General features: G+C 42.2%; 1 protein-coding gene across 1 annotated transcript; it reads left to right on the top strand.

Moving 5' to 3' along the window:
- Positions 1-11,246: 11,246 nt before the first annotated feature.
- Positions 11,247-26,515, top strand: LOC132460698 (carboxypeptidase O-like). Its single transcript, XM_060055551.1, has 9 exons — positions 11,247-11,452; positions 12,345-12,386; positions 12,829-12,930; positions 13,262-13,366; positions 14,596-14,712; positions 16,357-16,450; positions 16,903-17,105; positions 21,884-21,968; positions 24,692-26,515. Exons 1-9 carry the CDS (start codon positions 11,399-11,401, stop codon positions 24,976-24,978), a joined length of 1,089 nt encoding a protein of 362 aa, XP_059911534.1. The 5' UTR covers positions 11,247-11,398; the 3' UTR covers positions 24,979-26,515.
- The last annotated feature ends 1,330 nt before the right edge of the window (positions 26,516-27,845 follow it).

A 27,845-nucleotide genomic window follows, 5' to 3' on the forward strand; every position in this document is an offset into this window, starting at 1 on the left:
TGCTGAATGTGCATTGTTATCATGATATGCTATAGTTATTTTGATGTCTGCTGTAACCAACAATGAAAAGATGGGTCATAAAAACAGGAAATTGAACATGTATTTTTTAAACACTTTTTAATGATGCTTAAAGTCTCCTTGTGAGGAAGCCAACATATTGTCCAAGTGGGTCTGGGTACTTGTCCCGTATCCTCCAGACACAACAACTAGGGATGACGACCCTGTGTCCCCGAGCCAGTGCTCCGTATTGCCAAACAATAAACTGCCTATAGGCGGCAAACCTAAATTGTTTGTTGTCCTCCCCTGGGTCTGGACGGTCAGCCACAGCACGGACATCATTCCAGATCCTCCTGGCCAGCCACAGAACCCCCCCCTGCATTATGTATGCGTCCATGTGAGGCAGCATGGAGACACAGGAGTCCAGGAGTTGTCCACAGCATTTCCTCTCTATATCCTTGCATTTGGTGCAAATGCCCCAGGCTGGCTGCTGTGGGTCACTGGGACCAGGCTGTTGTGGGTCAGATGTGGGATGTGGCCAGGAGGTCAAAGATGAGGGATGGTTCCCGTTCCAAACACAGCTCCAGCAGATGGTGGGAAGCTTCTCGGTTCAGGTTTCTGATTCGAACCTGGCCAGGAAATGTACAATTACTTATGACACATTTATACTGACAATTGGCTCGCCTGATTTTTTTTTGTTAAAAGTATGACATGAAATAAACATACCTGCTCATTTGTGATTCGTTGAATCCTGATTGTTTCCACACGGGCCATGTCCTCTTGCCCTATCGTGTCAGGACCTCTCCTACCGCGACCTCGTCCCCTTCCTCTGGCCCTGCCTCTGCCCCTAGGCTGCCTGCCTCTAGCAGCAGGTCCGCTGACCCTACATATCCCACGTCCTGTGCTGCTAGGACCTGGGACATAATTGTCCCCAGAGCCAGCTTGGCTCTCTTCTTGGACACTCTTATAATGCAAAAAATTAGCGTTATTGTAGTACAATTCATGACTTCGAAACGTCAGTATATAATATATTGATGACCAGGTTACTAGCTCTGGCAGCTTATGCTAACGAACTACAGTTGCAATTAGTTTGCTATCTTGCTTGGCTGATACAGCTACCTTTCTTAGGCCTACCAGCGCAATGGCAATGATTTTAAGATAACATACATGGTATGTCTGTGAGGAAGATGTTGATGCTATATATGGACTTATGTAGCAATCAGCACTAATGTTTAATTACCTCGGAATCGGACATGGTGTTTCGTCTTCCTATCAATGTAACTGAATTCACATGAACGCGCATAACTGACGTTCGGTGGGAGGAGCTACAGCAGGTAGCGTGGCAGGGACGGGCCAGAGAGGACGCGACGGAATCTCAACGGCTGTTTTCTCCAAAATCGCCCACCCTAGCTTTAAGGAGAAGTTACAATCAACTGTGAGAACATGCAATTTGATTCAGATGGTTGATAGCCCAACGAGAGTTTGTATCAGAAGAGATGGTAGTAAAAGTGAAACATGCATTGATCATATTTTTACAAACTGTAGTTATTTATGTTCTAAAACATTATCCGTACCAGTGGGGTGTACTGATCATAATTTAGTAGTGACTGTAAGAAAAGCAAAGGTTCCAAAATCAGGACCAAAAATAGTCTACAGTAGATTAATGAAAACATTTAATGAAGAAACATTTATAGAGGATGAAAAAGCCTGAAAGTATAAAAACCCTGGCTGTTTCCCAATGTCAAGGAAGCATGCTCAACGGCCGCCCTTTTAAGGACGCTACGTCATAGAACGCCGACAAGCACTGTTCCAATGTTGAGGACACTCGAAAGCCGCGCCATTTTTGCGTCCTTTGTTTTTGAGAATTCCGAGATTTTTCAAGGATGCATCGCTGCATCCTAGACGAGCCAAAACTACCCACAATCCTCTGCGTTCACTGGGCGGGTTCTTGTAAATGGCAGAGCAGTACACATTCAAATGAAGTGAGGTTATATTAGTTTTCAGAAATATTTTGTGCCGTATTGCTTTTTATAGATTCATCATGTTAATGCAAATAATCAAGCCTAAAGACCTGTGCCACTTTTCAAACGTTTTTGCAACTTAATGATACGTTGCTATATTTTGCATGGACGTAGCTGGTGTTAAACACCACTGTCACCAATGTCAATTTACTCGCTCACAAGATTACATTATTTATGTATACCTATTTATGTTTGTGTTGAATCGTTTTTTTTTAGGGTCAGCCCAGCAAACGGAGGCTTTTGTGCGCCGGGTGGCGCGCAAACATTTGTTTACCGGTGGAAGGGATAGTGCCACTATCCAATGTTGTAAAATGAATGCACAACCGATCATTTGCAATGTTTGTAATTTTTATTGAACGTATAACTGTATTTTATATGATATACTTATGTGTTCAAACCACTGGTAGATTGTAGACATATATGAATGAATGAATCAGATCAGTTAAATAATATATCCAAATAAATACATGTTTATCATCTTTTTCTTTGTCTTTTCCCCCCTGCATAATAGTAATCAACCGTACTGTAAATGTGATGCATGCATTAAGTTGTCAGACAATTTCACTTAGTTTTATAAAAATTGAATGGATTTTCCTTTTAATAAAGATGATTCTATCAACCGCAACAAAGCTTTTGTGACTTCCCCAAAGAGGCTCCATGCGAAGGAGACATGACCGCATTCATAACAGACAAAAGTCAAATAAATATCGATCAGCTTGATTGCTGCCATGTTTTATTCATAAGTGCACATGTGTTTACAAGCGGACACGCAGTATAAAAAAGCGGAAGCGGAAGCGCTTCCACACTACCAAGTCGTTCCAAAGTCTGAACGTTACAAACGTTAGGAAGCACTCAAGCTAGCACTCTAGTCTCATCTCCATAGGACGCGACTAGCAAGGACGTGTCCTAGCAAGGCTGCAGCCTTCACTTTGGGAAACAGCCCCTGACTCAACTCGGCTCTCTCTCTCTCTCTGGCATTCGGCTGCATCCCCGCCAGCAGCAGCAGCACATTCTCTTTGTTTTGTTTCTGCTTTGTTTTCTTAATATAACTTCAGTTGTCTTAAGTTAATATAATAAATCCATTCGTTTATTGCCATCTTTTGTCGTACGCCGTATTTGCTAGGCCCAAGGAGCTGGGTTATGACACATGCCCCAATAAGGAAGCGTACGGTAAAGAATTTAAGATCCCCCTGGTTGGACACTGAATTGAGAGATTTTATGAGATTAAGAGATGAAGCTAAAAAATCTGCGATCATATCAAGTTTTGAGTCTGACTGGCAAATTTATAGAAAGTTACGGAATTATGTTACAGCTCTAAAAAATAAGAAAAAACTATTTCATAAAAACAAAATAAATAATGCGGCAAATGATAAAAAGAAAATGTGGAATGTAGTAAATGACATGATGGGCAGAAAGCCTAAATCCTGTCCATTTTATCTCGAAGTGGATGGAAAATTTATAACTAAGCCAGCAGATATAGCAAATTCTTTCAATGATTATTTTTATTCTAAGATCAACTGTTTAAGGATCAATATGCAACATACAAGTAGGAATCCATCAACCACATTTATTAAAAACTTCATGGAAAACAAGAACTGTACATTTTCGCTAGCAAAAGTAACAGTTAATGAAGATGAGTGTCTGCTTAATAAATGCAAAAATAGACCCACAAGGGGTTTATAATTTAGACGTTAAATTCCTAAGCTTTGTTCCCAACCAAATTGCTGTCCCTGTTTGTCATATTATTAATCTGAGTATAGAGAAATGCACTTGGAAGATAGCTAAAATCATTCCACTTACAAAAAATCCAGCTACACCATTTTCTGGTATAAATAGTTGTCCTATAAGCTTGCTACCATCCTTAGGAAAAAATAATGGAGAGAATTATATTTATTTTATAAGTACAGCGTTATTTTGATGTAAATGGTTTAAATACGGAATATTTGTATTTTTTTATTTGACCTTTATTTAACCAGGAAAGTCCCATTGAGATTAAAAACCTATTTTTCGAGGGAGTCCTGGCCAAGAGGCAGCAACAAATAACATATGTACACTCACAATATTACACTCACAACATATCGACAGTAATTAAAATGATAAAAAACAGTTACAAGTAAATTAAAATTCATAAAAAACATCTACAAGTAAAAGAAGTGGTCTGAAATGCTCTCGTCTTAGATCTAAAAGCGTTCAAAGAAATCATTTTGGTTAATTTAAAATATTTTTGCAGCCAGTTCCATGTGGTGGGAGCAGAGTGGACGAATGCCCTTTTTCCTAATTCAGTGCGGGCAAATGGAACTGACAGAAGCATCTGATTGTTTGAACGCAGACTGTAAGAAGCAACACTTTTCTGTGTGATTAAATTACAAATATATGATGGCAGTAGCCCAAGCATGGCCTTATAAATAAAAGTGCACCAATGTCCCAGCCTCCTGGTGGACAAAGAGGGCCAACCCACTCGAGAATACAATTCACAGTGATGGGTCAGGGCTCTGCAGTTAGTAATAAACCTCAGAGAAGCATGGTAAACAGCATCAATCTTTCATAGACATTTAGCTGAGGCATTCATATAAATCAAATCTCCATAATCTAAACTGGATAAAAACGTTGCAGTGACAAGCCACTTTTTCACCTCAAAAGAGAAACAAAATTTGTGCCTGAAGAAGAAGCCCAATTTAAGTTTCAATTTCTTCACAAGATTGTCAATGTGGGGTTTGAAGGAAAGGGACTCATCAATCAAGACACCAAGATATTTATAGATATGAACCACCTCTATGACATTTCCCTCAAGAGTGGACACTGTGGGGACAGTTTGAGGTACTTTCTTAGAGTTTGAAAACAACATTTGTTTAGATTTTCAGTGTTGAGGACTAATTTTAGTTGCAGGAGTGTGTGCTGGACTACATCAAAAGCTTTCTGCAGAGATTCAACAGCTCTAGCAGGAGTTGATCCAAAACAGTAAATAATTGTGTCATCTGCATAAAAATGCATGTTAGCATCTGACACGTTTTTTCCCAAATCATTAATGTACATAATGAACAAGAGGGGTCCTAATATTGAACACTGTGGCACGCCCTTGTGGACACTCACAAATTCAGAAAACAGTCCATCATATTTAATACACTGTCACTCAAATATCTGTGAACCAGGAAACTACATGATTTGACAAACCCAAGCAAAAAAGCCTATACTATCAGCATGCCTACAGGCCGGGTCATTCTACATGCACGGCCTTGACACAGATGACCGATGATTGGCAATGTGAGATTGATAATGGAAGACTGGTGGGGGCTGTTTTACTTGATTTCAGTGCAGCTTTTGATTTGATGGATCATTTTTTGTTACTACATAAACTTAAGCAATATGGTTTCACTGGCACTGCCTTAAATTGGATGGAGAGTTAACTAAGTAACAGAAAGCAAACAGTTTTTTTTAATGGTAGTTTTTCAGATGTCAGTCATGTCAATTGTGGAGTCCCCCACCCCAGGGAAGCTGTTTAGGTCCCTTATTATTTTCAATTTTTATTATTTTACTTTTACAAAAGTCTCAAATCTCAATGTATGCTGAAGACTCTACCATATATGTAGCAGGATTAAATACGGTTGAAATAAATACGATTTTAGATGATGTATTACATTTAGTAATAAGATGGATAGAGGCCAACAAACTTGTACTTAATGTTAAGACAAAGTCTATATTGATTGGAACAAGGTATCAAATGTCATCTGAACCGAAATTGAATTTAAGTATGAACAACATTTCCGTTGAACAAGTAAAAGAGACAAAACCTTTAGGGATTACTCTCAACCATACTTTATCCTGGTCCAGCCATGTTGATAATATCGTAAGCAAAATGGGAAGGGCAGTCTCTGTTACAAGAACTTTTTTTTATTTCAAAATACTGTGAAATATAGATATTTTTAATTAGGAGCTCAATTAAGAAATATCCATTTTGACAAATGTAAAATTTGAAGGTTGTGTATTCAACTGATTAATAATTTTGTCATTCAATCCAAATAAACATTTTTTGTTTTCTTCCTAAAACACTGTTATATTTGATTAGGAGCTCAATTTAGAAATATTTGTTTAGACAAATGTACAATTTCAAGGTTACGTACAAACCTGCGCATGTGCATTAAATACAAAGACACTTACAACCACTGGACCAAACCGCAGTGTTGCCAACTTAGCGATTTTGTCGCTATATTTAGCTACTTTTCAGACCCCTTTGGCGACTTTTTTTCAAAACAGCGACAAGCGACAAATCTAGCTCATTTTTCAGCTGCTATTGGTGACTTTTGGCAACTTTTTGAGGTGAAAGCACTATCGCTATTACCTCTTCACAACGAGCACCGGGTGCCTGCGCGGCCCCTCCCCCGTCTCAACGCACTTACAGGCAGCTCAGTCCTCGTGGTAAAAAGCAAACTCAGGAACCGGATGTCCTTGCAGACCTTAAACTCCATCCTATACATCCGATATGGATTAAAGCTGTCAGGTGATGCTTGCTTTGAGCACCAGCTGCCTGATCATGTTTTGAAGCTTTTTGGAACATCAGCTGCTTATTCATTCAAGGTGGCACCTACAGCTGAACCTGCAGTAGAGAGCCTTGACCAGAGTGACGATGACTCACTGGTTCTGTGAGCTAGCACAGCCTGTCTGTGTCTGGAGGGAGGTCTGGAGTAGGCCTAACTCTGCCATTTAGATTGTTAATATATATTGTATACAAAAATATGTTATGTTTAAAAATGTTCATGTTTAAATGAGAAACAATTGTTTGATTAAATTTTAATCTTTTTGATTGGATAAAACAAATTATTTCTGATAGATATTTCTTAAATGAGAAACAATTGTTTGATTCGATTTTTATCTTTTAAATTGGATTAAACAAATTATATCGGATGCATATTATGACTTAAATGAGAAACAATTGTTGGAGTGAATCAATATTTTTTTGTTTAGGATTTAACATACGATTTAAATGTATTAACTTCATTCAAAGAATAGAATTATACTTGGTGTCAAGTTGTATTATTTTGTTTTTATGAACATAGGAAATATTGTTTGAGGCAAGCTATATATTTGTCATTGGCTCAAGTTATGTAATATAGATGTGAACCATTACCCTACATTTTTTTAATTGGTTCAATGAAAGACTTTTTCCAGTGTAGCTCTGTCACAACTTGATTATTGTTTTGTTATTTGGTCTGGTGCCTCAATGAAGGACTTGAAGAAATTACAAGTTGTTCAAAATAAAGTAGCACGTTGTGCATTAAATTGTTCCTACAGAACTAATGTAAAAGTCATGCATGATAGTGTGAGATGGCTGACTGTTAGTCAAAGGTCAACTTATTGTCTGGTCAATTTCATCAGAAACATAAATGAAACACTGACTCCAAATGTATTATATAAAAGGTTATTAAATCTCTGTCCTCCACATGAACATCAAACGAGACATGCTATAGAAGGAAGGTTTAACTTTCCCATAGTGAAGTCATTGGTTATAATGAAAACTGTTTTGTACAGAGCTGTGATAGGATGGAACTCGCTGCCATGTTATATCAGATGCTCCACTACAAAAGACGGATTTAAAATGAGGGTAAAACAGTATCTGCAAATATTTCATGAACTTGACTGATCTGTTTAACTATGATAGAATAATTTTTGCAAGTGAACTATTGTCTATGTATGTGTGTATCTGTAGTGTTGTTGTGTATGATGTTGTGTGTTTTTGTGTGTGAAGGACCCCAGGAAGAATAGCCATGCTGTTGAAGCAAGTTCTAATGGGGATCCATAATAAAGTAAAGTAAAGTAAAGGTCAAACATGTTAGTGTTGTACCGCTCGACACCAGCAGGTTAGTTAATCACCATTGATCCGCACAATTAATTATCTCCTTGAATCGATGCCTCGTCGATTCAATGGAGTTGGTCTTTGAAAATGAATGGTTAGATAGATTGAGAGTTTATTAAGTGTGCGATTATAGATTATATGTGATTATTTATTACACGGACACACACAAACACACACAAACACACACGCGCGCGCACACACACACACACACAGAGACACAGACACACACACACGCACACACACACACACAAAGACAGACACACAAACACACACATAGACACACTCACAAAGAGAGTGACACACACTCACGTACACACTCACACACACACACACACACACACAGACATAGACACAAACAGACACAAAGACATAGACACAGACAGACAGACACACATACACATACAGACACAGACACACACTCACAAAGACAGACACACAGACACACGCACACACCCAAACACACACACACACACACACACACACACACACACAACCACAAATACACAGACACACACAAACACACAAAGACAGACACACATACACACAAACACACACACACACACACACACACACAAAGACACAGGCAGACAGACAGACTAAGACACACACACATAGACACAGACACACACTCACAAAGACAGTAACAACACACACCAGACACATATACAGACACACAAATACACACACAGGAACACACACAAAAGCAAGGGACCCTTTTGTGACTATATGATTATATATATTCACATTTAACCTTTTAAGAAAGCATCACATCGTGTATTTTTGCACTTGACTTTCAGACGTCAAATGCGTCGTAAATCTACGATCGCTGAACGGTGTTCTTATCGGGAGCTGCTTTTACGACGTTTATGACGCCCATAGCCGCACGTTTATGATGCCCTTAGATGAGGTGTGTGACCTTTGGGCTTATAATAGTTCTGGTTATTATAACAACTGGTTGTTTCCCTGGTCCTACTAAATAAATAAAGTTTAGACAATGGAGACAGGCTGGTATCGCCTTCTGAAATAGATTTCATGGAGAATGTGTGTTAATATCTTTAATTAGCCTACTCACCAGCGTTGTCTCTGCCATAACTATTATTCAAAGCCAATGTCAAATGCAAAAATGCAAAGATAAAGATACACACGCACGCATGCACACAGACACAGAAACACACAGATACAGAGGCCCAATCCTAATGTCCGGACTCACGGACTTTGATTCGCGTTCTCTCAAAATTAATAAGGCTTCAGGGCTGTCCCAATGTCGAATTCCAAAGGGCGTGAGGGTTTGAGTCCACACTTTCCGAGCCCTTTCCGTGAGTCCGCATAAGGGCAGACTTCACCTTAGGGAATTGCCCACAGTTTAAACCGTTTTGACGTTTACCGCAGAGACCATAGGGAAATCCGGAAATTAGGAAGGTAAACAACAAGGCGACACTACTGTCAATGCGCGACCAGATGGGAATTTCAGCCTTTTTTTAGTGAGCCGGATCATTTGGATCAGCTCACCAACAAGAGCCTGCTCTTTTGGTTCCCAAACGGCTCTTCATATTACTACTTATACCTTTTATAATGCAGCCAAATGTAGCCCGTTCTGACTCATGATTAGTAGGCCAATAGTCACCTAAATTATTCAATACATCCTTTAAATACTGAAGTTTTCACAAGTAAAAATTATATTTTCTAATGTCAATAAATTGCTATATCCCATTGTTTTCATTGCATTTACAAAAAATAAAAATAAATAATAATTCCCAAACCGGCAAGTGTCAGCAACGTCTTTGTCATTAAACGTTGTCAAGGTAACATGTGCTCTCGTGAAGTGCTGTCCCTATCCCATGTATACCTATTTGAGCCCAGGTGGCCTCAAACACTCACTTAGCACCTGAGATCAATTAATTCTGTACTTAGTACTTAGTCCTCAGGGCTCACTTTGGGATTGGGCCAGAGAGACACACACACAAATAGACACACACACACACTCAGACACACACATAAATTGTGTTTGTTGCAGTGGTGAAGTTGCAATGCATGCTATTACTAATAATATAAAATGTCTACAATGAATGCGTTTAATAATAATAATAACCATAATCATATAAGACAATAAATGTTTCAACAAATGTTCTGAAAGTTTAATATTCGATTTTTGACTTTAAAACGCGTCCAGATTCTAAATCTAAATTGATAGCAGAGCAACAAAAGGTGTGTCTAAGATTATAAAATGTTACAGCAATAAAAACAATAATCATAAAGATAATAATGCATGGAAATAAAAGGTTCAAAAAATGGTAGGAAAGTTCTTATGTAAATAATTGCCTACCCTATTTGCACCCTGTGAAATAACCAACTATATGGTACTTATGCACAAATGTTCTGGGAAAACCTTCCAGTGGCTAGGTGTTGGGATTTGGTCGCTTATATAACCAATAGTAGGTTGGTATTTTTCTTAATAAAGGCCACATTATGGGAACTGCCGCGTTACATTTGAGCTCTCCTGACTCCTAAAGTCACAACCAGGAATTTTAGTCTTCGATCATATGGGCAAATCATGTATGACATTCCCCGAATTCCCCCATTCTCCCACATTCCCCCATCTTCAGTGAGAGTGCCTTTAAAATTTTTGCAACAACATCCTGGTAACAACTACAGAGTAATCTTAAATTAGACTGCATTCCAAAAATGTACTATTTTAAAACTAGGATAAAGGACTGTTTGAGCACTAAACGCACATGTGCTAATGTTGAACGTTGCTGGTGATCATGTTGAGATGATTTTAAATTGCCAATTGTCCTTTTCTGTTTTATGTTGTCTGTTTTTTAATGTATATTTTATGTGGAACCATATACTGCTGTCTTGGCCAGGACTCCCTTGTAAAAGAGATACTGAATCTCAATGGGATTATTCCTGGTGAAATAAGGTATAACAACAAGAGAAACTCTCTTGCCCCTTTTCCACCAAGGCGGTTCCAGTCTTGGTTCGGAGCCAGTGCCGATCTCAAACCGGTTCTTGGCTTTTCCACACAAGCAACCAGGTTTCAACTCAGAACCAACTCCACGCTGGTCCAAAACCCAGTAAGAACCGGTGACGTCTAGGACTGGGTTAGCGTCATTTTAACACGTTCATTTTACAACATTAATTTTAACGTCATAAAGCGACACATGCACACACACACAGACAAAGAGACACACACACACACACACACACACACACACACACACACACACACACACACACACACACACACACACACAAAGAGACACAAACACACATAAAGACACACACACACAAGGAGAAACACAAACATACACGTCATCGGTTAACAAATTCATCCCACTATTTCCAGCGACACATTGACCCCACCAGACTCCGCCCTGGAGATAACATCGAAGGTCTAACCAATCGCCCCAACTCCGACAAGTCAAGTGCTAGGTTCTGAGCGCACACAAACACACACAAACACACACACACACATCGTGTCCAGGACCTCCGGGAGACTAGTTTAAGGGACGAGGCCTGAAAGATTTTTAAGATGATGTTGGCGTCGCTTGTGGGGATGTTGCTCCTGCAGATGGGAGCGGCAACGATGGAGAGGTGAGTAGAGAGACAGAGAGAGAGACAGAGAGAGAGAAAGAGAGAGAAAGAGAGAGACAGAGAGTGAGAAACCCAGAGATAGAGAGAGAGAAAGAGAGAGAGAGAGAGAGAGAGAGAGACAGGGAGAGACAGAGAGAGAGACAGAGATAGGGACAGAGAGTGAGAAACTCAGAGATAGAGACAGAGAGAGAGAGAGAGAGAGAGAGAGAGAGAGAGAGAGAGAGAGAGAGAGAGAGAGAGAGAACTTAAAAAGGGTTGTAAGGGCTGACTTTTAAGTCCAAACAGACGAAGCTAGAGCTTTTCTGATCTGTCAAGATAGCGTTAAGGTCATGAGAACATTGTACACTGACCCTGAACGTTTGAAAGAGATATGATGCCTTTGGCTCGTTACTTAACGACTTATTGTGTGGAAGTATTGGACATTGTACCTGTGTGTAATGCCTTACTTGAAATCCCCAAAATGTCTTTTAATTTCTGTAAATTGTGGGGTTTCTTTGCATGAAACATACCTTTGTTGTCTGTTCTATGCTGCCACCTTGGCCAGGTCTTGAAATTGATTTTAATCAATAAAATAATTACATTTTTACCTGGTTAAATAAATGTTAATGTGCGTGTGTGTGTGTGTGTGCTTGTTCGGATATGTGTGTGTGTGTTTGTGTGTGTTTGTGTGTGTGTCTGTGTGTGTGTTCGGATATGTGTGTGTGTGTGTGTGTTTGTGTGTGTGTTTGTGTGTGAATGTGTGTGTGTGTGTGTGTGTGTGTGTGTATGTGTGTGTGTGTGTGTGTGTGTGTGTGTACGGATATGTGTGTGTGTGTTCGACAATATGTGTGTCTGTGTGTGTGTGTGTGTGTGTGTGTGTGTGTGTGTTTGTGTGTGTGTTCAACAGAGCAATTCATGACTACAACGTCTACCACCCCTATACTGAGGTGAGAATCCATCTACACTCTTCCACTAAAACAGACGCCCAAAATCAAACCCAAACAGATATTCACAACAATCTCACATCCATACTACACAACATTCACCTTCCTGAAAAAATCAGAAAGAACATTAAATTAAATTTCAATGTAACGTACAGAGGCACAGGAATCGATTTTTCTATTCTTATATTCATCATTATAAGAAGATATGCAGATAATAGGTTCAAAAAATGTTATGAAAGTTTCATATTTTATTATTGATTTTAAAAAAGTTTCCGGAATCTAAATCTAAAATTACAGCAAATATAAAAGGTTTGTATTATGTGAATGTTTATAATAATAATAAAAATATTCATAATAAGAATATAAGGAAATAAAAGGTTAAATAAATGGTCCGAAAGTTTAATATTTCCATCACACTTTCTTGCGATGCCTTTGGAACCCACAGATTGACAGCTGGATGACCGGGATTCTGATTGACAACCCGGACATCGTGTCTATTGAGCGTTACGGCCAGACCTACGAGAAGAGAGACATCAACTTGCTCAGGGTGAAATGCTTCTCCTTTTATTTTACGTTAACTCGTTACGAAGAGAAACGCCTTGAAAACGAAACATTTTCATAAAAGCGCAGAGTGAATATAATACGGGGCAGAGGAAATAACTTGGGAAATATTTGATAATTTCTTTGAAGGTCTCTGCCAATTTGTGATGTGTCCAGGTACATCTTGTGTTTAACGGGTTAACTTTGCTTTGTTATCTTTTACTCATCTATTTTTGTATTTCATTTTATTGTATGGAAGCACTTTGAGTCTACCTGTGTAAGAAAAGTGCTGTGTCAATAAAGTTGCCTTGCCTTAAATATTCCTTCTTGTTCTTCAGATCGGGGAGAGGACAGGGGCGATGAAGAAGGTCGTCTGGATGGACTGCGGGATCCATGCCCGGGAGTGGATCTCACCGGCCTTCTGCCAGTACTTCATCAAACAGGTAGAGAGAGAGAGAGAGAGAGAGAGAGAGAGAGAGAGAGAGAGAGAGAGAGAGGCAGGCAGGCAGGCAGGCAGGCAGGCAGGCAGGCAGACAGACAGACAGACAGACAGACAGACAGACAGACAGACAGACAGACAGACAGACAGACAGACAGACAGACAGACAGACAGACAGACAGACAGACAGACAGACAGACAGACAGACAGACAGACAGAGAGGGACACAGGCAGACAGACAGACAGACAGACAGACAGACAGACAGACAGACAGACAGACAGACAGACAGACAGACAGGCAGACAGAGAGAAATAAAGGCAGACAGAGAGACATAGAGACAGACAGGGAGGGAACCCAGAATCCAGGGAATGATGACGACCCAGACTTCTGTCAGTACTTCGTCAAACAGGTCAGCAACAACAGACAGAGACAGATATACAGACAGACAGACAGATTCTACTTAGACTGTCCTCCTTCTCCCCTTCTTCTATTTCAACCTCACTGGTTTATGTGAATCTACAATATTAGCAGAAATTAAACTAAGGATACTTACATTTTTGCTGACTTTTAAGTTTTAAGTCAGCTAAAATTACAAGTAGTCTACCCTTAGATTAATAGCTGCTATTTATTGTAGGCTAATGCAGCAAATCAAAACATACAAATACATATTTAGTCATGCCCAGCTCAAACCAATCAAATAGACTGTTGACAACATTGTTTAATATGTTCAGATAATTATGAGACATATTCTGAATTATATATATATACATATATATATGTGGGTTCATCATGGCTTGAAGAGGGCCCTGACTCTAAGATACATCATATAATTCAGAATATGTCTCATAATTATCTGAACATATTAAACAATGTTGTCAACAGTCTATTTGATTGGTTTGAGCTGGGCATGACTAAATATGTATTTGTATGTTTTGATTTGCTGCATTAGCCTACAATAAATAGCAGCTATTAATCTAAGGGTAGACTACTTGTATTTTTAAGTAGTCTTCAAGCCATGATGAACCCACATATATATATGTATATATATATGTATATATATATATGTGTATATATATATATATGTATACACATATATATATAGTATATATATATATAACATCTAACAATAAAGTCCTCAGTCTCTGTCAAAATCTGTGTAGTGCAATGAAGAGAAAGCGTGAGGCTTGCGTAAGCTCACGTTGCTCTGACCTCTCCCTCCCACCCTCGAACAGATCCTGCAGGAGTACAGAGTCCACGGCAGCAGGATGGCAGCGATGATGAAGGAGATGGACTTTTATGTCACCCCTGTCCTGAACGTGGACGGATACATCTACTCCTGGCTCAACGGGGTCAGTACGGCCAAGACACCAGAGTCTCAAGGTTAACAGTGGGGCTGTCCCAAACTATTCTTTTTGAAATGAATAATATAGCGGGTTTTAATCGACTAATTAATTTAATTTAGATAGTCTTGATGAAAGAAAAGTTCTCTAATTTGTGTCACATTCTATTAAGTGCCACCTGGGTATAAATCACTAAAACACATTTCGTTTCAATGCTTGATAATGGAATATTCCACAGTGGGAAAGGGGAGAAAGTTAAAAGAACGATAGTTACGTTATTATAACTCTAGTTCTTCTAGACTTTGCCTTAGGGGCTCGTCCTGTTCACGCCCGAGAGAGAGCGAGCGCTATGCCATCCAGGCTGTTTTATTTACAAATGCTCATTCATTGCTGTCGTTCTTGTAGGAATTTTGCACAATCTGCAAATAACCACATCACTAGACAGGTTTAGTGTAAAAAATGCCCAAAAAAAAATGCCGTGGCCGTGATTCTTGTGTTTATTTTGTTTCGCCGCCATCGTTTGACTTCTCCTTCTATATTTTTAAACGATGGCGTCAATAGAGGGATTATCAGTCTACGTCACTCTACGTCACTCCCCGCTCTACGCGCATGTCTTTTGCAGAAAGAGACGCAATCATGGCTTGTTGTGTGGTTGGTTGAAATAACGTTTGAATAAGACTGATTATCCCATTTCTTCTACTTCTTGCTTGCCAACATAATAAAACAATTAAAATACTTTAATAATTATGCTTTTTCTTATTCGTATTACATGCTTATTAAATGCAGGCTATACTCTGTTTGAGTTCATCTCCCTCAAAAAGTAGTCCCCTTTAATTATGATCGATCAAACATCGATCATGAGCGAGAGAGCTAACGTTATGGATTGTTATAATTTGAAGTTCATCCCAGCCTTTATACCACAGATACTCTTGGGTCCATAGCATATTGGTGGTTAGTGAGGTCCCCCCTTCACTTTAGGCGTCTTTGAGTGTTATTAATTATTATTATTATTCATGTTTAACCTCTGTTTTCCTTTTATTCCTAGTCTGTTTTACATAGTTTTGAATGATGACTATATGCTCTGTAAGGTGATCTTGGGTGTCTTGAAAGGCGCCTCTAAATTAAATGTATTATTATTATTATTATTATTATATAACCGCGTTGTCTGATTACAGTTTTCATTAATTTTCACAATTTATCAGCTCTCGTTTTGAAGAATAATCGCCGCAGATTCATTTCAATGGGAATCACGACGGCCTATACTTTCAACATAAAGGGTACATATTTATAATTCGAAATTCGTTCCAGCCTTTATACCACAGACACTAGGTTCCATAGCATATAACTGCGTTGTCTGATTACAGTTTAATGTAACAGTAAGCTGACAACATCACCAATTAACACCGCAACTGCAAATGAACCACACAGAGATAATAATGGCAACAGGTCAAACTGATTTTATTTTTGCCACCATTCTGCACCTGCATCCGCCATGTTGATAAACAAATAATCCCCATATAGCTATTGATGACTAGATTTCTGGTGCAATACCACCACTACTGGACTGGAGTGTGGGACAGGAGTTAGTATAGTTGTTTGGAAAAAGATCCATGCCTTTCATGCCTTTCGTACTTTGTGGTTTTCCCACTGCAGACCCGTCTGTGGAGGAAGAACCGTTCTCCTGGAACCGGCAGCTGCAGCTGCTACGGCACTGACCTCAACCGCAACTTCAACGTCACCTGGGGCAGTAAGTGAAAAACCTTGAGGTGGTTTCCGAATTCAGTTTATTTCCTGAAAACTAACTACTAAAGGTTACGCAATTTGAGTAGCCAGCAACCGTAATTGATGACGAACACTTCACCTCGACCAAGGTCTATCCATGGGAGTTAGAGAGAGAGAGAGAGAGAGAGAGAGAGAGAGAGAGAGAGAGAGAGAGAGAGAGAGAGAGAGAGAGAGAGATGTGCCTTTCCTGTGTTTTAGTGTCATCGCAAGTGGGCGTGTCCACCTAGGCGTGCAACGTTTGCTACTGTCCACTTGGTAGGCTGGAAGACTGATCTATCCAGCGTACATCTAGGTGGACACATCCACCTGTGAGGTCACTAAAACACAGGAAAAGGCAGGTTTTCAAACGGCTTGTAACGGCTGAACACCATCTGGGGAAAGCACCAAGATCAGACGTGTCGTTCGTCCTGTGTCCAGCGATCGGCGTGTCGACCAACTGTTGCTCAGAGACGTACGGCGGCACGGCGGCCCTGTCGTCGCCCGAGGCGGCAAGCGTGACGCGCTACCTGGAGCAGAGGAAGGCCGACGTGCTCCTCTTCCTCACCATCCACTCGTACGGCCAGCTCATCCTGGTGCCTTATGGCAACCCCAACCTCACTGCGCCAAACTACGGCCAACTGGTAACTATGACTACAACCGACTGTAACTATGACTACGACCGACTGGTAACTATGGCAACCCCAACCTCACCGCGCCAAACTACGATGAACTTGTAACTATGACTACGACTGACTGGTAACTATGACTACGACCGACAGGCAACTATGACTTCAACGAGCTGGTAACTACGGCAACCCCAACCTCACCGCGCCCAACTAGGACCAGCTGGTAACTATGGCTACGACCGACTGGTAACTACGGCAACCCCAACCTCAGTGTCCAACTAGGAAGAGCTGGTAACTATGACAACGACCAACTGGTAACTACGGCAACCCCAACCTCAACACGCCCAACTAGGACCAACTGGTAACTATGACTATGATGGACTGTTTACTTTGACGAACTGGTAACTACGACGAACTGGTAACTACTGAAAGATTGATCAAAATCAATCCGACATCGCAATGTAATAGAACGCGATTTTGCAAATCGCAAAGGCTGCTAACCCTCACCCTATATGTTGAATGCCTCCAGTGTTGTGTTGGTCATACTATAGAATGATTTATTTCTTGTTTAGGGAATGAAACAGAACATAATGGAACTTTAAAAAAGAAAAATCACATTTTAAATCGCAATCAGAAATATTGGTTGAAATAGTCCCAATTTGATTATTTCGCCCAAATCAGGGGTTCTCAAAGTTTTGACAACTGAGGGCCAATTTAGGAACCCAAAATTTGACTGAGGGCCGCCAAAGGAAAACGCCGTCAGCATCCCAGTGGTAAAAAAAAACATTGCACCGTGGACCTCCGGGTGTGAGGTCAAGTGAGGTCTAAATCACGAAACTGAGGTTCAGCCTTTCAAAGTAATGTACAGTCGGATTAAAACTAACAAATTGTAAAAGGATTAAATTGAAAGCTAGAGAGAGTCGACTTTTCTCTTTATGTTTATTTATATTTGTTTAAATTAATATTGATATAATAATAAAACTGGATCGGCTGGCGGCCGAGTGTGAAGCGGCTGGGATGAGGATCAGCACCGCTAAATCTGAGGCCATGACTCTTAGCAGGAAACCGATGGATTTCTTACTCCGGGTAGGAAATGAGTCCTTAGCCCAAGTGAAGGAGTTCAAGTACCTCGGGGTCTTGTTCGCGAGTGAGGGTACTATGGAGCGTGAGATTGGCCGGAGAATCGAAGCAGCGGGTCGGTATTGCGTTCGCTTTACCGCACCGTTGTAACGAAAAGAGAGCTGAGCCGCAAGGCAAAGCTCTCGATCTACCGGTCGATCTTCGTTCCTATCCTCACCTATAGTCATGAGGGCTGGGTGATGACCGAAAGGACGAGATTGCGGGTACAAGCGGCCGAGATGAGTTTTCTCAGAAGGGTGGCTGGCGTCTCCCTTAGGGATAGGGTGAGAAGCTCAGCCATCCGTGAGGAACTCGGATTAGAGCCGCTGCTCCTTTACTTAGAAAGGAGTCAGCTGAGGTGGTTCGGGCATCTGGTAAGGATGCCCACTGGGCGCCTTCCTTGGGAGGTGTTTCAGGCACGTCCAGTGGGGAGGAGACCTCGGGGAAGACCCAGGACTAGGTGGAGAGATTATATCTCAACACTGGCCTGGGAACGCCTCGGGATCCCCTCGTCAGAGCTGGTCAATGTGGCCCGGGAAAGGGAAGTCTGGGGCCGCCTGCTTGAGCTGCTCCCCCCGCGACCCGACCCCGGATAAGCGGACGAAAATGAGATGAGATGAGATAATAATACAAATAAAAAAGATTTTTCGCGGGCCGCCATTGGCCTGCGGGCCGCACTTTGAGAACCAATGGCCCAAATCATTCAGCCCTAGTAATTTCAACAAACTGGTAACTAGGAGGAACTGGTAACAGCGATCAATCCTTACCGCTGACACTATACTGATGGTTCTATTAAAAGTATATTTTGTAAAGATATTGACCTTTTGGTTTTTCCGAAATTTCACACAAATCTAAAAGGTGTGATTTTTAAGGCATGTGGCTCAGGAGGTGGAGTGGGTATCCGGAGGGTTGCTAGTTCGATCCGAGGTGAGTGCCGAGGTGTCCCAGAGCGAGACGCCTCACCCTGACTGCTCCCTGATGAGCTGGCTGTCGTCCTGAGGGGTCTGCTCCGCCGTCGGTGTGTGAATGTGTGTTTGAATGGGTGAATTTTAGGCAGCAATGTAAAGCGCTTAGAGTGACTCTGGTTAGAAAAGAGCTACATAAATGCAGTCCTTTTACCATTTACGAAATATAATTTGAAGGTTTTTCGTAGAAAAGTAATCTGTCATATATTAGTGACTGTAAGGCTATGAAAGTCCGAAGAACTCTTGCTAGTTATAGAAAGAGCTGAATAATTTAAGGGCTCTCTCAGGTTATTTACAGCATAGGGATCAATCATTTACTGAACTGTTAATCAGTATGAGGAAGTATATACACATTAGGGTCAATATATACAGTACTTTGTTTGCTTTGAGTTTCGTCCAGTAGCGGTTCCTGGCCGAGCTCACCAGGGAGGCAAACATGAACGCTCATTCATGAACGCGCGCAGTGCATGCATGTCTTTTCTAAAGCGTAGGCCTACACAACTTTAAAAAAAAAACATAGTGGTGTGACGCGTCGTTTGGAGGCGCCGTTAGAGAGGATAATAACTAAAATAAACTAGACACTTAAAAGTGTATCAGCAGAGTGCAATGCTTCTAAACTTTTAATCAAACGTGCAGACAAAGTTCAACTTCATAAAGTAAAGTTCATTCAAGGTGCGTGCTGCTTAAATGTAATGCATGGCAGCATGCAGGGTCAACGACACTATCTCCCAATTATATAAATATAATATTGTCGAAATTGTGTTAATTGGAAAGAGACAATTTCCCACGTAGTACACGAATGTGTGACTCGTTTATTTTGTTAGAAAACGATGAAACTAACATTTAATGGGACAACAATCCCTGAACAACCAAGACAGAGTAAACGATATGCATTAGTGTTGGCTCGTTCGTTCGCGAACCGGTTCGAATGAACAAGTCTTTAGGACGAACGAACCGAACCGGTTCGTTTCTCTCGTTCGTCTCGTTCACCATTCGATTCACCGGAAAATCGACTGAACGAACGAATGAGTTTCCGGTAGCACTAACTCCACTGAGTCTTACTGACTCAGCTGAGAACTGTGCAATGGTGTGCATTCCATGATGCGATTTACCGCTACCGGAAATCAGGCTGAACGAACAAACGATTCGCGAACGACTCCCCCCAGTTCAGTCGAGTTTCCGGTAACACTGAGTCTGACTGACTCAGCTGAGAACCGTGCAATGGCGTGCATTCCATGATGCGATTCACCGCTACCGGAAACTAGGCTGATTCGAGAACGACTCCTCCAAGTTCAGAGCTGAGAGGAGTCGTTCGCGAATCGTGTGTTTGTTCAGCCTGGTTTCCGGTAGCGGTAAATCGCATCATGGAATGTACGCCATTGCACGGTTCTCAGCTGAGTCAGTCAGACTCAGTGGAGTTAGTGCTACCGTAAACTCGACTGAACGAACGAACGACAAACGATTCGCGAACGACTCCTCTTGGCGAACTGAATCACGCGAACTGGGTCACGGATACGAATCATTAAATCCACCACTAATATGCATGCAACATATAGTTTATAACAACACTTAACAACATAGGTGAAGGTGAATTATGATACATGTATTCACTATGATATAATTAACGAAATCTTAGGCAGCAGGCAGTCGGACAGAGTTTTTTGTGTGTTTTGAATAATTATTCCAAATCAGCCTTTTCTGTTTTGCCCAAACCAAGCCTCGAAAATTTGTGTACTTGTAGATATTGAATTATATTCTCCTCCATGTTGATATCTTCGATAGTCGTTATCTTTGTTAGCCGCGGCAACTGACTGGAAAGAACGCTCTTTTGCTCAGAACATAATTTAAAAAAATGCTGATTTGTGATTGGTTGCAAGGAGTAGATGAGGCTGGCCTCCCTTCCTATGTTTAACATGGTATAGATGATTTACCTCGCAACAGTGAAACTGCATTGTGATTGGTTATTTTCTATTTTCAAAGGCGGCAAAAGTGAGTTTTGACCTCTTTGCCTCCCTTCAGTGGCTAGCCCTGGACACAACATACTGAGAGTAACATCGGTCAGCCTCCGGCCTTGCTAAGGCAATTCGCAGTTTATTTTTTACATTTAACATTTTCATGTAATTATTCAGTAATAAACACCCATAGCACATAGATAATTTTGAAAAATAAATACCTTTTAATAATAATATTTTTTTTTTTTGGAAAATCACGAGGAGGCGTTGCCTCCGTTGCCTCCTCTAAGGAACCGTCACTGCAATCAAGGCTCAAATGCACAATACAGGAAGTGCTGAATCGTGTCCGCCAGGATTTTGAAGAGTTGCCTCTACCAACAACGAGAAGGCGCCAAAGGAGTGGTATTCTTTCTTTTCATCTTCAGATCTTCAGTTGCCATTACCGACCAGGAGAGGGCGCTAACGGACCATAGATTTCATCAGTACCACCAGCCGGATAAATACCATGTCCTTATTATTCAAACTACGTTACACAAAACGGTTAAAAATAAAGTAACCCCCTCCCTCCCTCTCTACCGTCCCTTCCCAACTCTCTCTACCCTCTCCTCCCTCTCTCTCTATCTCCCTCTTTGCTCCTCTCTCTCTCTCTCTCTCTCTCTCTCTCTCTCTCTCTCTCTCTCTCCCCCTCCCTCCCCCCCTCCCTCTCCCTCTCCCCCTCCCTCCCTCCCTCTCCCCCTCCCTCTCCCTCTCCCTCTAGATGAAGGTGGGTCTGGCGGCGGCGGCGGAGATGAAGAAGGTCCATGGGATGAGCTACAGGGTCGGGACCTCGCCCGACATACTGTGTAAGTGTGGGGGGGGCGCACACATGCATACACACACACACGTCTGTACTGTGGCAACCCGGCTTGGTGAGTGACCCGCCTCCTTCCAATAAGCACACCAACTGGAGCTTACTTACAGCCAAAATGGCACTTTTATTCAATAGTCAATTATATATATAACAAAGCAAACCAAAAAACTCAGCTTTGGAGGAATCAACAGTCTTTTTCCTCCGGGTGGAATCACATCACCCACGAGACTGGTCTCTCCGCACACGCGAACCAGGAGAGCCCTGAATGAGTGTGGAAGCATGCTTTTTAAAGCATGCTTCCCACCTGCTCCTCAGGTGCTCAGCATCTCAATGATTGGCACCGATGTTCTTACTGGCGCCATCTATCGGAAATCTGTGGTACATCGCCTCCACAACCTGCCCCCTTGGCCTCCAGGGGCGCTGTGCCAGAGACGGGTTGCCACAGTACGCACACACATACACACACACAGTTTCCGACACACACACACACACACACACACACACACACACACACACACACACACACACATTTACACGCACACACAAACTTACACACACAGACGCACCGAGTATCCGACACACACACACAAACACACACACACACACACTAGGGGAGTGAGGTGCGATGAACTCACAACAGGTCCACAGCCACTGGCGATGAGCTCTCTCTGTGACACACTGCTAGGGCTCAACAATTCATCGAATTCAAACTGACATCGCGATGTAATAGAACGCGATTTGGTAATCGCAAAGGCTAATTAAAAAAAACTAAAATGGGGGGGGGGGGATTTCTTTATATTATTTTGTCATTTGCTACTGTTACTGACTGGAGGTCAGTAAGATTCGTATTTATTTTTCTTTTACAATTCAATAGTTAAATAAAGATGTTATAAAATCAATTCATCTCAACACAATGTCCTGGCCTAAAGGGAAGATCAGATTATATGTTGACTGCCTCCAGGGTTGTGTTGGTCATACTAAAGAATGATTTATTGCTTGTTTAGTGAATAATACAAAACATTAAAGTAACTTTAAAAGAAAATCGCACGCTCGATGAGTCGTGAACCTGTTGTGGTTCTGCGTCGGGTTTTAGTGAGCGGACCAATCACAGCCCTTGCTGCTGCGTCGCCTCGATGCAAGGTTAACAATTTTGGGAGACGCACGTCAGGCCCTTGTGGTGGACGCAAGGAGGGTCTGCAAGGACATAAGGGTTCCGTTAACCCCCTTGCATTGCGTCGACGTGGAACCATTAGGCCCCGTGCCCACTACCTCCGTCCGTTGACTGATCCCCATTGACTTTGAATGGGGACGGACGCGCAATGCATTGTGGATCCGTCCGTTCCGTTGGAGCCTTCGGCGCCGTCAGAAAGTTGAAAAATGTTCAACTTTTTCGGCAGCGACGGATCCGTCATCCAATCAGATCGCGTATGCAAATTTAAGCACTGTGACGCGACTCGGGCTCTGACGATACTGGAAAGCGGGAAAGCGGGTCATCTTGCATTGCAACAAGCAGGAAGAAGCAGGAAGAACCCGGCGAAGCGATTTGATTGGCTGACGGATGCCTCTGCAAAGACTACTCCCCCATCAGTCAGCCACGCCTTCCCACGTCCGTTGACTGACAGTGCAGTGGGCATGTAGGGTCAGGGCTTGTTCACACTACCTCCGTCCGTCGCCTGATCTCATTGACTTTTCATGGGGCGTCCGCGAAGTGCATTGTGGGTCCGTCCGTCCATTTGGTTCCGTGGCCTGCGTCAAAAAGTTGAGAATTGTTCAACTTTTCAGGCAGCGCCGGATCCGTCGGCCATCAGTCCGTGGTTATGCAAATACACTCCACGTGTCTACTGGATGCATTTTGCAAATAACAAGCAGGAAGAAGCAGGAAGAATCCGGCCGTTATATAAGAATCCGTAAGAATCCGGCCGTTATATATACCCTAACCCTAACCCTAACCCTAACCCTATAGGAATGATAGGATTGTTTGTCACCTGTTGTTTGTGTCTTTTTTTGTATTTATATCCACACATTGGCTATGTAGCGGGGAGCAATTTGATTGACTGCAGGCTGCGTCTATAAAGACTAGTCCCTTATACGTCAGACACTCCCTCGGTCATCCGCCGACGGACGCATGTAGTGTACACGAGGCTTCACGGACCCTCCTTGCGTCCACCGCAAGGGCCTGACGTGCGCCTCCCAAAAATCAAAGCGTCTGCGTGGTCATTGCGTTGCAGGAACTTGGGACCATAAAAGGCCTTTAGGGTCTCACCTGCAGAGGTCTCACTTCCTGAGACTCACCTGTGCTCCCAGCTGGTGCTACTTACCGCTAAAGAAGAGCTCAATAAACATGGCACCATTAATCTAGGTATAAACATACCTCCCCTTTATCCTCCCTCCCTATCTCTACCCCTCCCCCCCGCTCTCTCTACCCCTCCTCCCTTTCTCTCTCTTTCTCCCTCTCTACCCCCCCTCCCTCACTCTCCCTCCCCCCTCTCCCTCCCTCCCTCCCCCCCTTCCTCTCCCTCCCTCTCTCTATCCCCCTGCCTCCCTCTTCCCCCCCTCCCTCCCACACTCTACACCCCCCTCCCTCCCTCCCCTCCATATCTCTCTCCCTATCACCCTCCCCTCTCTATACCTCCCCCCTTCTCTCTCCCTCCCTTCCTCCCTCCCTCCATCTCTACCCCTCACCCCTCTCCCTCTCTCCCCCCTCCCTCTCTACAGACCCTAACTCCGGATCTTCCCGGGATTGGGCCCGCCTTGCCGGTATTCCCTACTCCTTCACCTTCGAACTCCGTGACAACGGGTCTTTCGGCTTCGAACTCCCCGAGGACCAGATCCAGCCAGCCTGCGAGGAGGCCTACTCCGGGGCAATGCACATCATCAACCACGTCCACCGCGAGCAGTTCAACGGCAGCAGTTCAACGGCAGCGGCAGTGTCAGTGGCTACAGCCTCCCTGTTGGGGGCGCTGTTGGCCACATGCGTCACTGTAGCAAACAACGCTTTTTGAAATTATCACGATTTGTATATTTTTTTTTTTCACAATTTGCTTTTGGAGGCTTGGTGAAATTATTTAGGAATCAAAGTATTTTTTTGTAAGATATTTCACAGTTATAAATATTTTAAAAAAATTACATTTGGTGGCATGATGAAATTATGAGGATATATTTTGAAATATTTTTTTAATTTCCACGATTTGTAATATTTTTAATGCACATCAGTTTTCACTTTTAAATAGATTTCACAGGATTTCACAATGAACACAATTGACGCAACCATCCACTACGTCCACCAACACGAGTTCAACGTGGCGGCAGTCAGTGGCCACCACCTCCCTCTGGGAGGCGCTGTTGGCCACCAGCGTCACTGTCGCAAACAATGAACTCTGCGAAGGAGGGGAACGGGTTTGGGGTTTTGTGAGTGGATTTAAAATTAAAATGAGTCTTTGGCGGCTTGATGAAATGTATGGAAGCATATATGTAGCAAAATTCAAATGGCAATGCAATTTGCAATTCAATAAATCATTACATTATGCAATTGAAAATCCATTATGCAATTTTATAATGTAATTTGTAAATACGTTATTCAAATTGTATTTTAATATGCAAAGTGGCAATGCAATCCTCAATTAAATTTGCTAAAGTTGTAACAATAAAAATAGAACAACAATTTGTCAAATTCTTTGAGTTCCTTTATTCAAATTGAAAAGCTATAGCATCCCCGTGATTGCAATCCACTTCGCCACGGTCCGTGTGTTGCGATATTCAAATGACATTTCAATCCGCAAAACACTTTGCAAAAGATTTGGCAAAACGTTTTGCAAAACGTTTTCCAAAACGTAATCCAAATCGTTTTCCAAAAAGTCAATATGCAAAGTGGCAAACGTATAAACCAATCAGCGTCTGGGCGGGAACTACGTCACTTCCTATTGCCTCCAAGGGTATCTCCATGGTGGGTCTCCCGAGTCCCGACCCTATGTTTCGCACCCAGTGCTTGTAGCACCTGAAACACACTGGCGTCAAAACGTACCAGTGAGGATAAGTCGTCTATCCTATCTCCCAGAACACGCACTCTATCTACTGCATCTGTGTCTTCAACACGATTGTTCTCCACATCATCGGCCAAACTTCGGAGCGTATCAATAATCACCTCCATTGGTGACCATGGACCTGACACATACGAATGTTTTTTTATTTTATTTAATACATTTTATTGACAATTAGCAATACAACAACAGCCAGGGGGTACAGAAATGGCAGACATACAAAATACAGACACAAAAAATACAAAATGCAGCATTACCATTAAATTAAATAAAAATATTATAAAGAGCACACACACTAAGTGTTTTAATAGCTTTCCCATTTCTAGAACATATAATATTCCCCATGTATTGCCTGGTTTCATTCTCAAACACAACAAAAAGCGGTTTCTGATTCGAGTATTTACATTTATGAATATGCCATTTAGCTAATAAAATAATAAGGTTTATAATAAAATATTGGTTTGCTTGACTAGAGGTATAATTGAAGAAACCAAGCAATACATGTTCAATACAACAAACAATACATGTTCAATGCAACAAACAATACATGTTCAATACAAGACACATACGAAAGTGAACAAGGAAATTACGAGCAAGTGACGTAGTTCCCGGCCAGACGCTGATTGGCTGATACGTTTGCCACTTTGCATATTTACTTTTTGGAAAACGTTTTGGATAACGTTTTGGAAAACGTTTTGGATTACGTTTTGGAAAATGTTTTGCAAAACGTTTTGCCAAATCGTTTTTTTTTTGCGTTTTGCGGATTCAAATGTCATTTGAATATCGCAACACACGGAGCTTGGCGAAGTGGATTGCAATCACGGGGACGCTATAGCTCTTCAATTTGAATAAAGGAACTCAAAGAATTTGACAAAATGTTATTCTATTCTGTTATTCTAAAGGGCGCTCTTTCTTTACACTGCGCTTTGTGTTAATAGACTGTTTGCTTCCTTTGCCATTTGTCATATAAGACAACAGTTCAGTGATTTAAAAAAATCAAAACAAAATGTAATGTTGCAGGCAAAACGTCCATTCGGTTCTTTCAATGTTTAAATAAGGGTTGTAGGGGGGAAAACTCTGACTGTTGTTTGTGCGTATGCACCAAACAGCAGCTCAGAGTACTCGGCCTTCTTGGAGACCCTGAATGGAGTCCTGTATGGGGCTCCAGTAGGGGACTCCGTAGTTCTGCTGGGAGACTTCAACGCCCATGTGGGCAACGATGGAGACACCTGGAGAGGCGTGGTGGGAAGGAACGGCCTCCCTGATCTAAACCCGAGCGGTCGTTTGTTATGGGACTTCTGTGCTAGTCATGGATTATCCATAACAAACACCATGTTCGAACATAAGGGTGCTCATAAGTGTACCTGGTACCAGAGTACCCTAGGCCGAAGATCGATGATCGATTTCGTGATCGTGTCATCTGATCTGAGGCCGCATGTTTTGGACACTCGGGTAAAGAGAGGGGCGGAACTGTCAACCGACCACCATCTGGTTGTGAGTTGGATCAGGGAATGGGGGAAATTTCCGGATAGACCTGGTAAGCCCAAACGAGTAGTGCGGGTGAACTGGGAACGTCTGGAGGAGGCCCCCGTCCTAGGTATCTTCAACTCACACCTCCGGCGGAGCTTTTCTGGCATTCCTGTGGAGGTTGGGGGCATTGAGCCGGAGTGGGCGGTGTTCAAAGCCTCCATTGCTGAAGCTGCGGTGGCTAGCTGTGGCCTCAGGGTCTTAGGCTCCTCAAGGGGCGGTAACCCTCGGACACCGTGGTGGACACCGGTGGTCAGGGAAGCCGTCCGACTGAAGAAGGAGGCCTTCCGGGATATGATATCCTG

Source organism: Gadus macrocephalus, chromosome 7 (genome assembly GCF_031168955.1).
Source record: "Gadus macrocephalus chromosome 7, ASM3116895v1".
Taxonomy (NCBI): domain Eukaryota; kingdom Metazoa; phylum Chordata; class Actinopteri; order Gadiformes; family Gadidae; genus Gadus; species Gadus macrocephalus.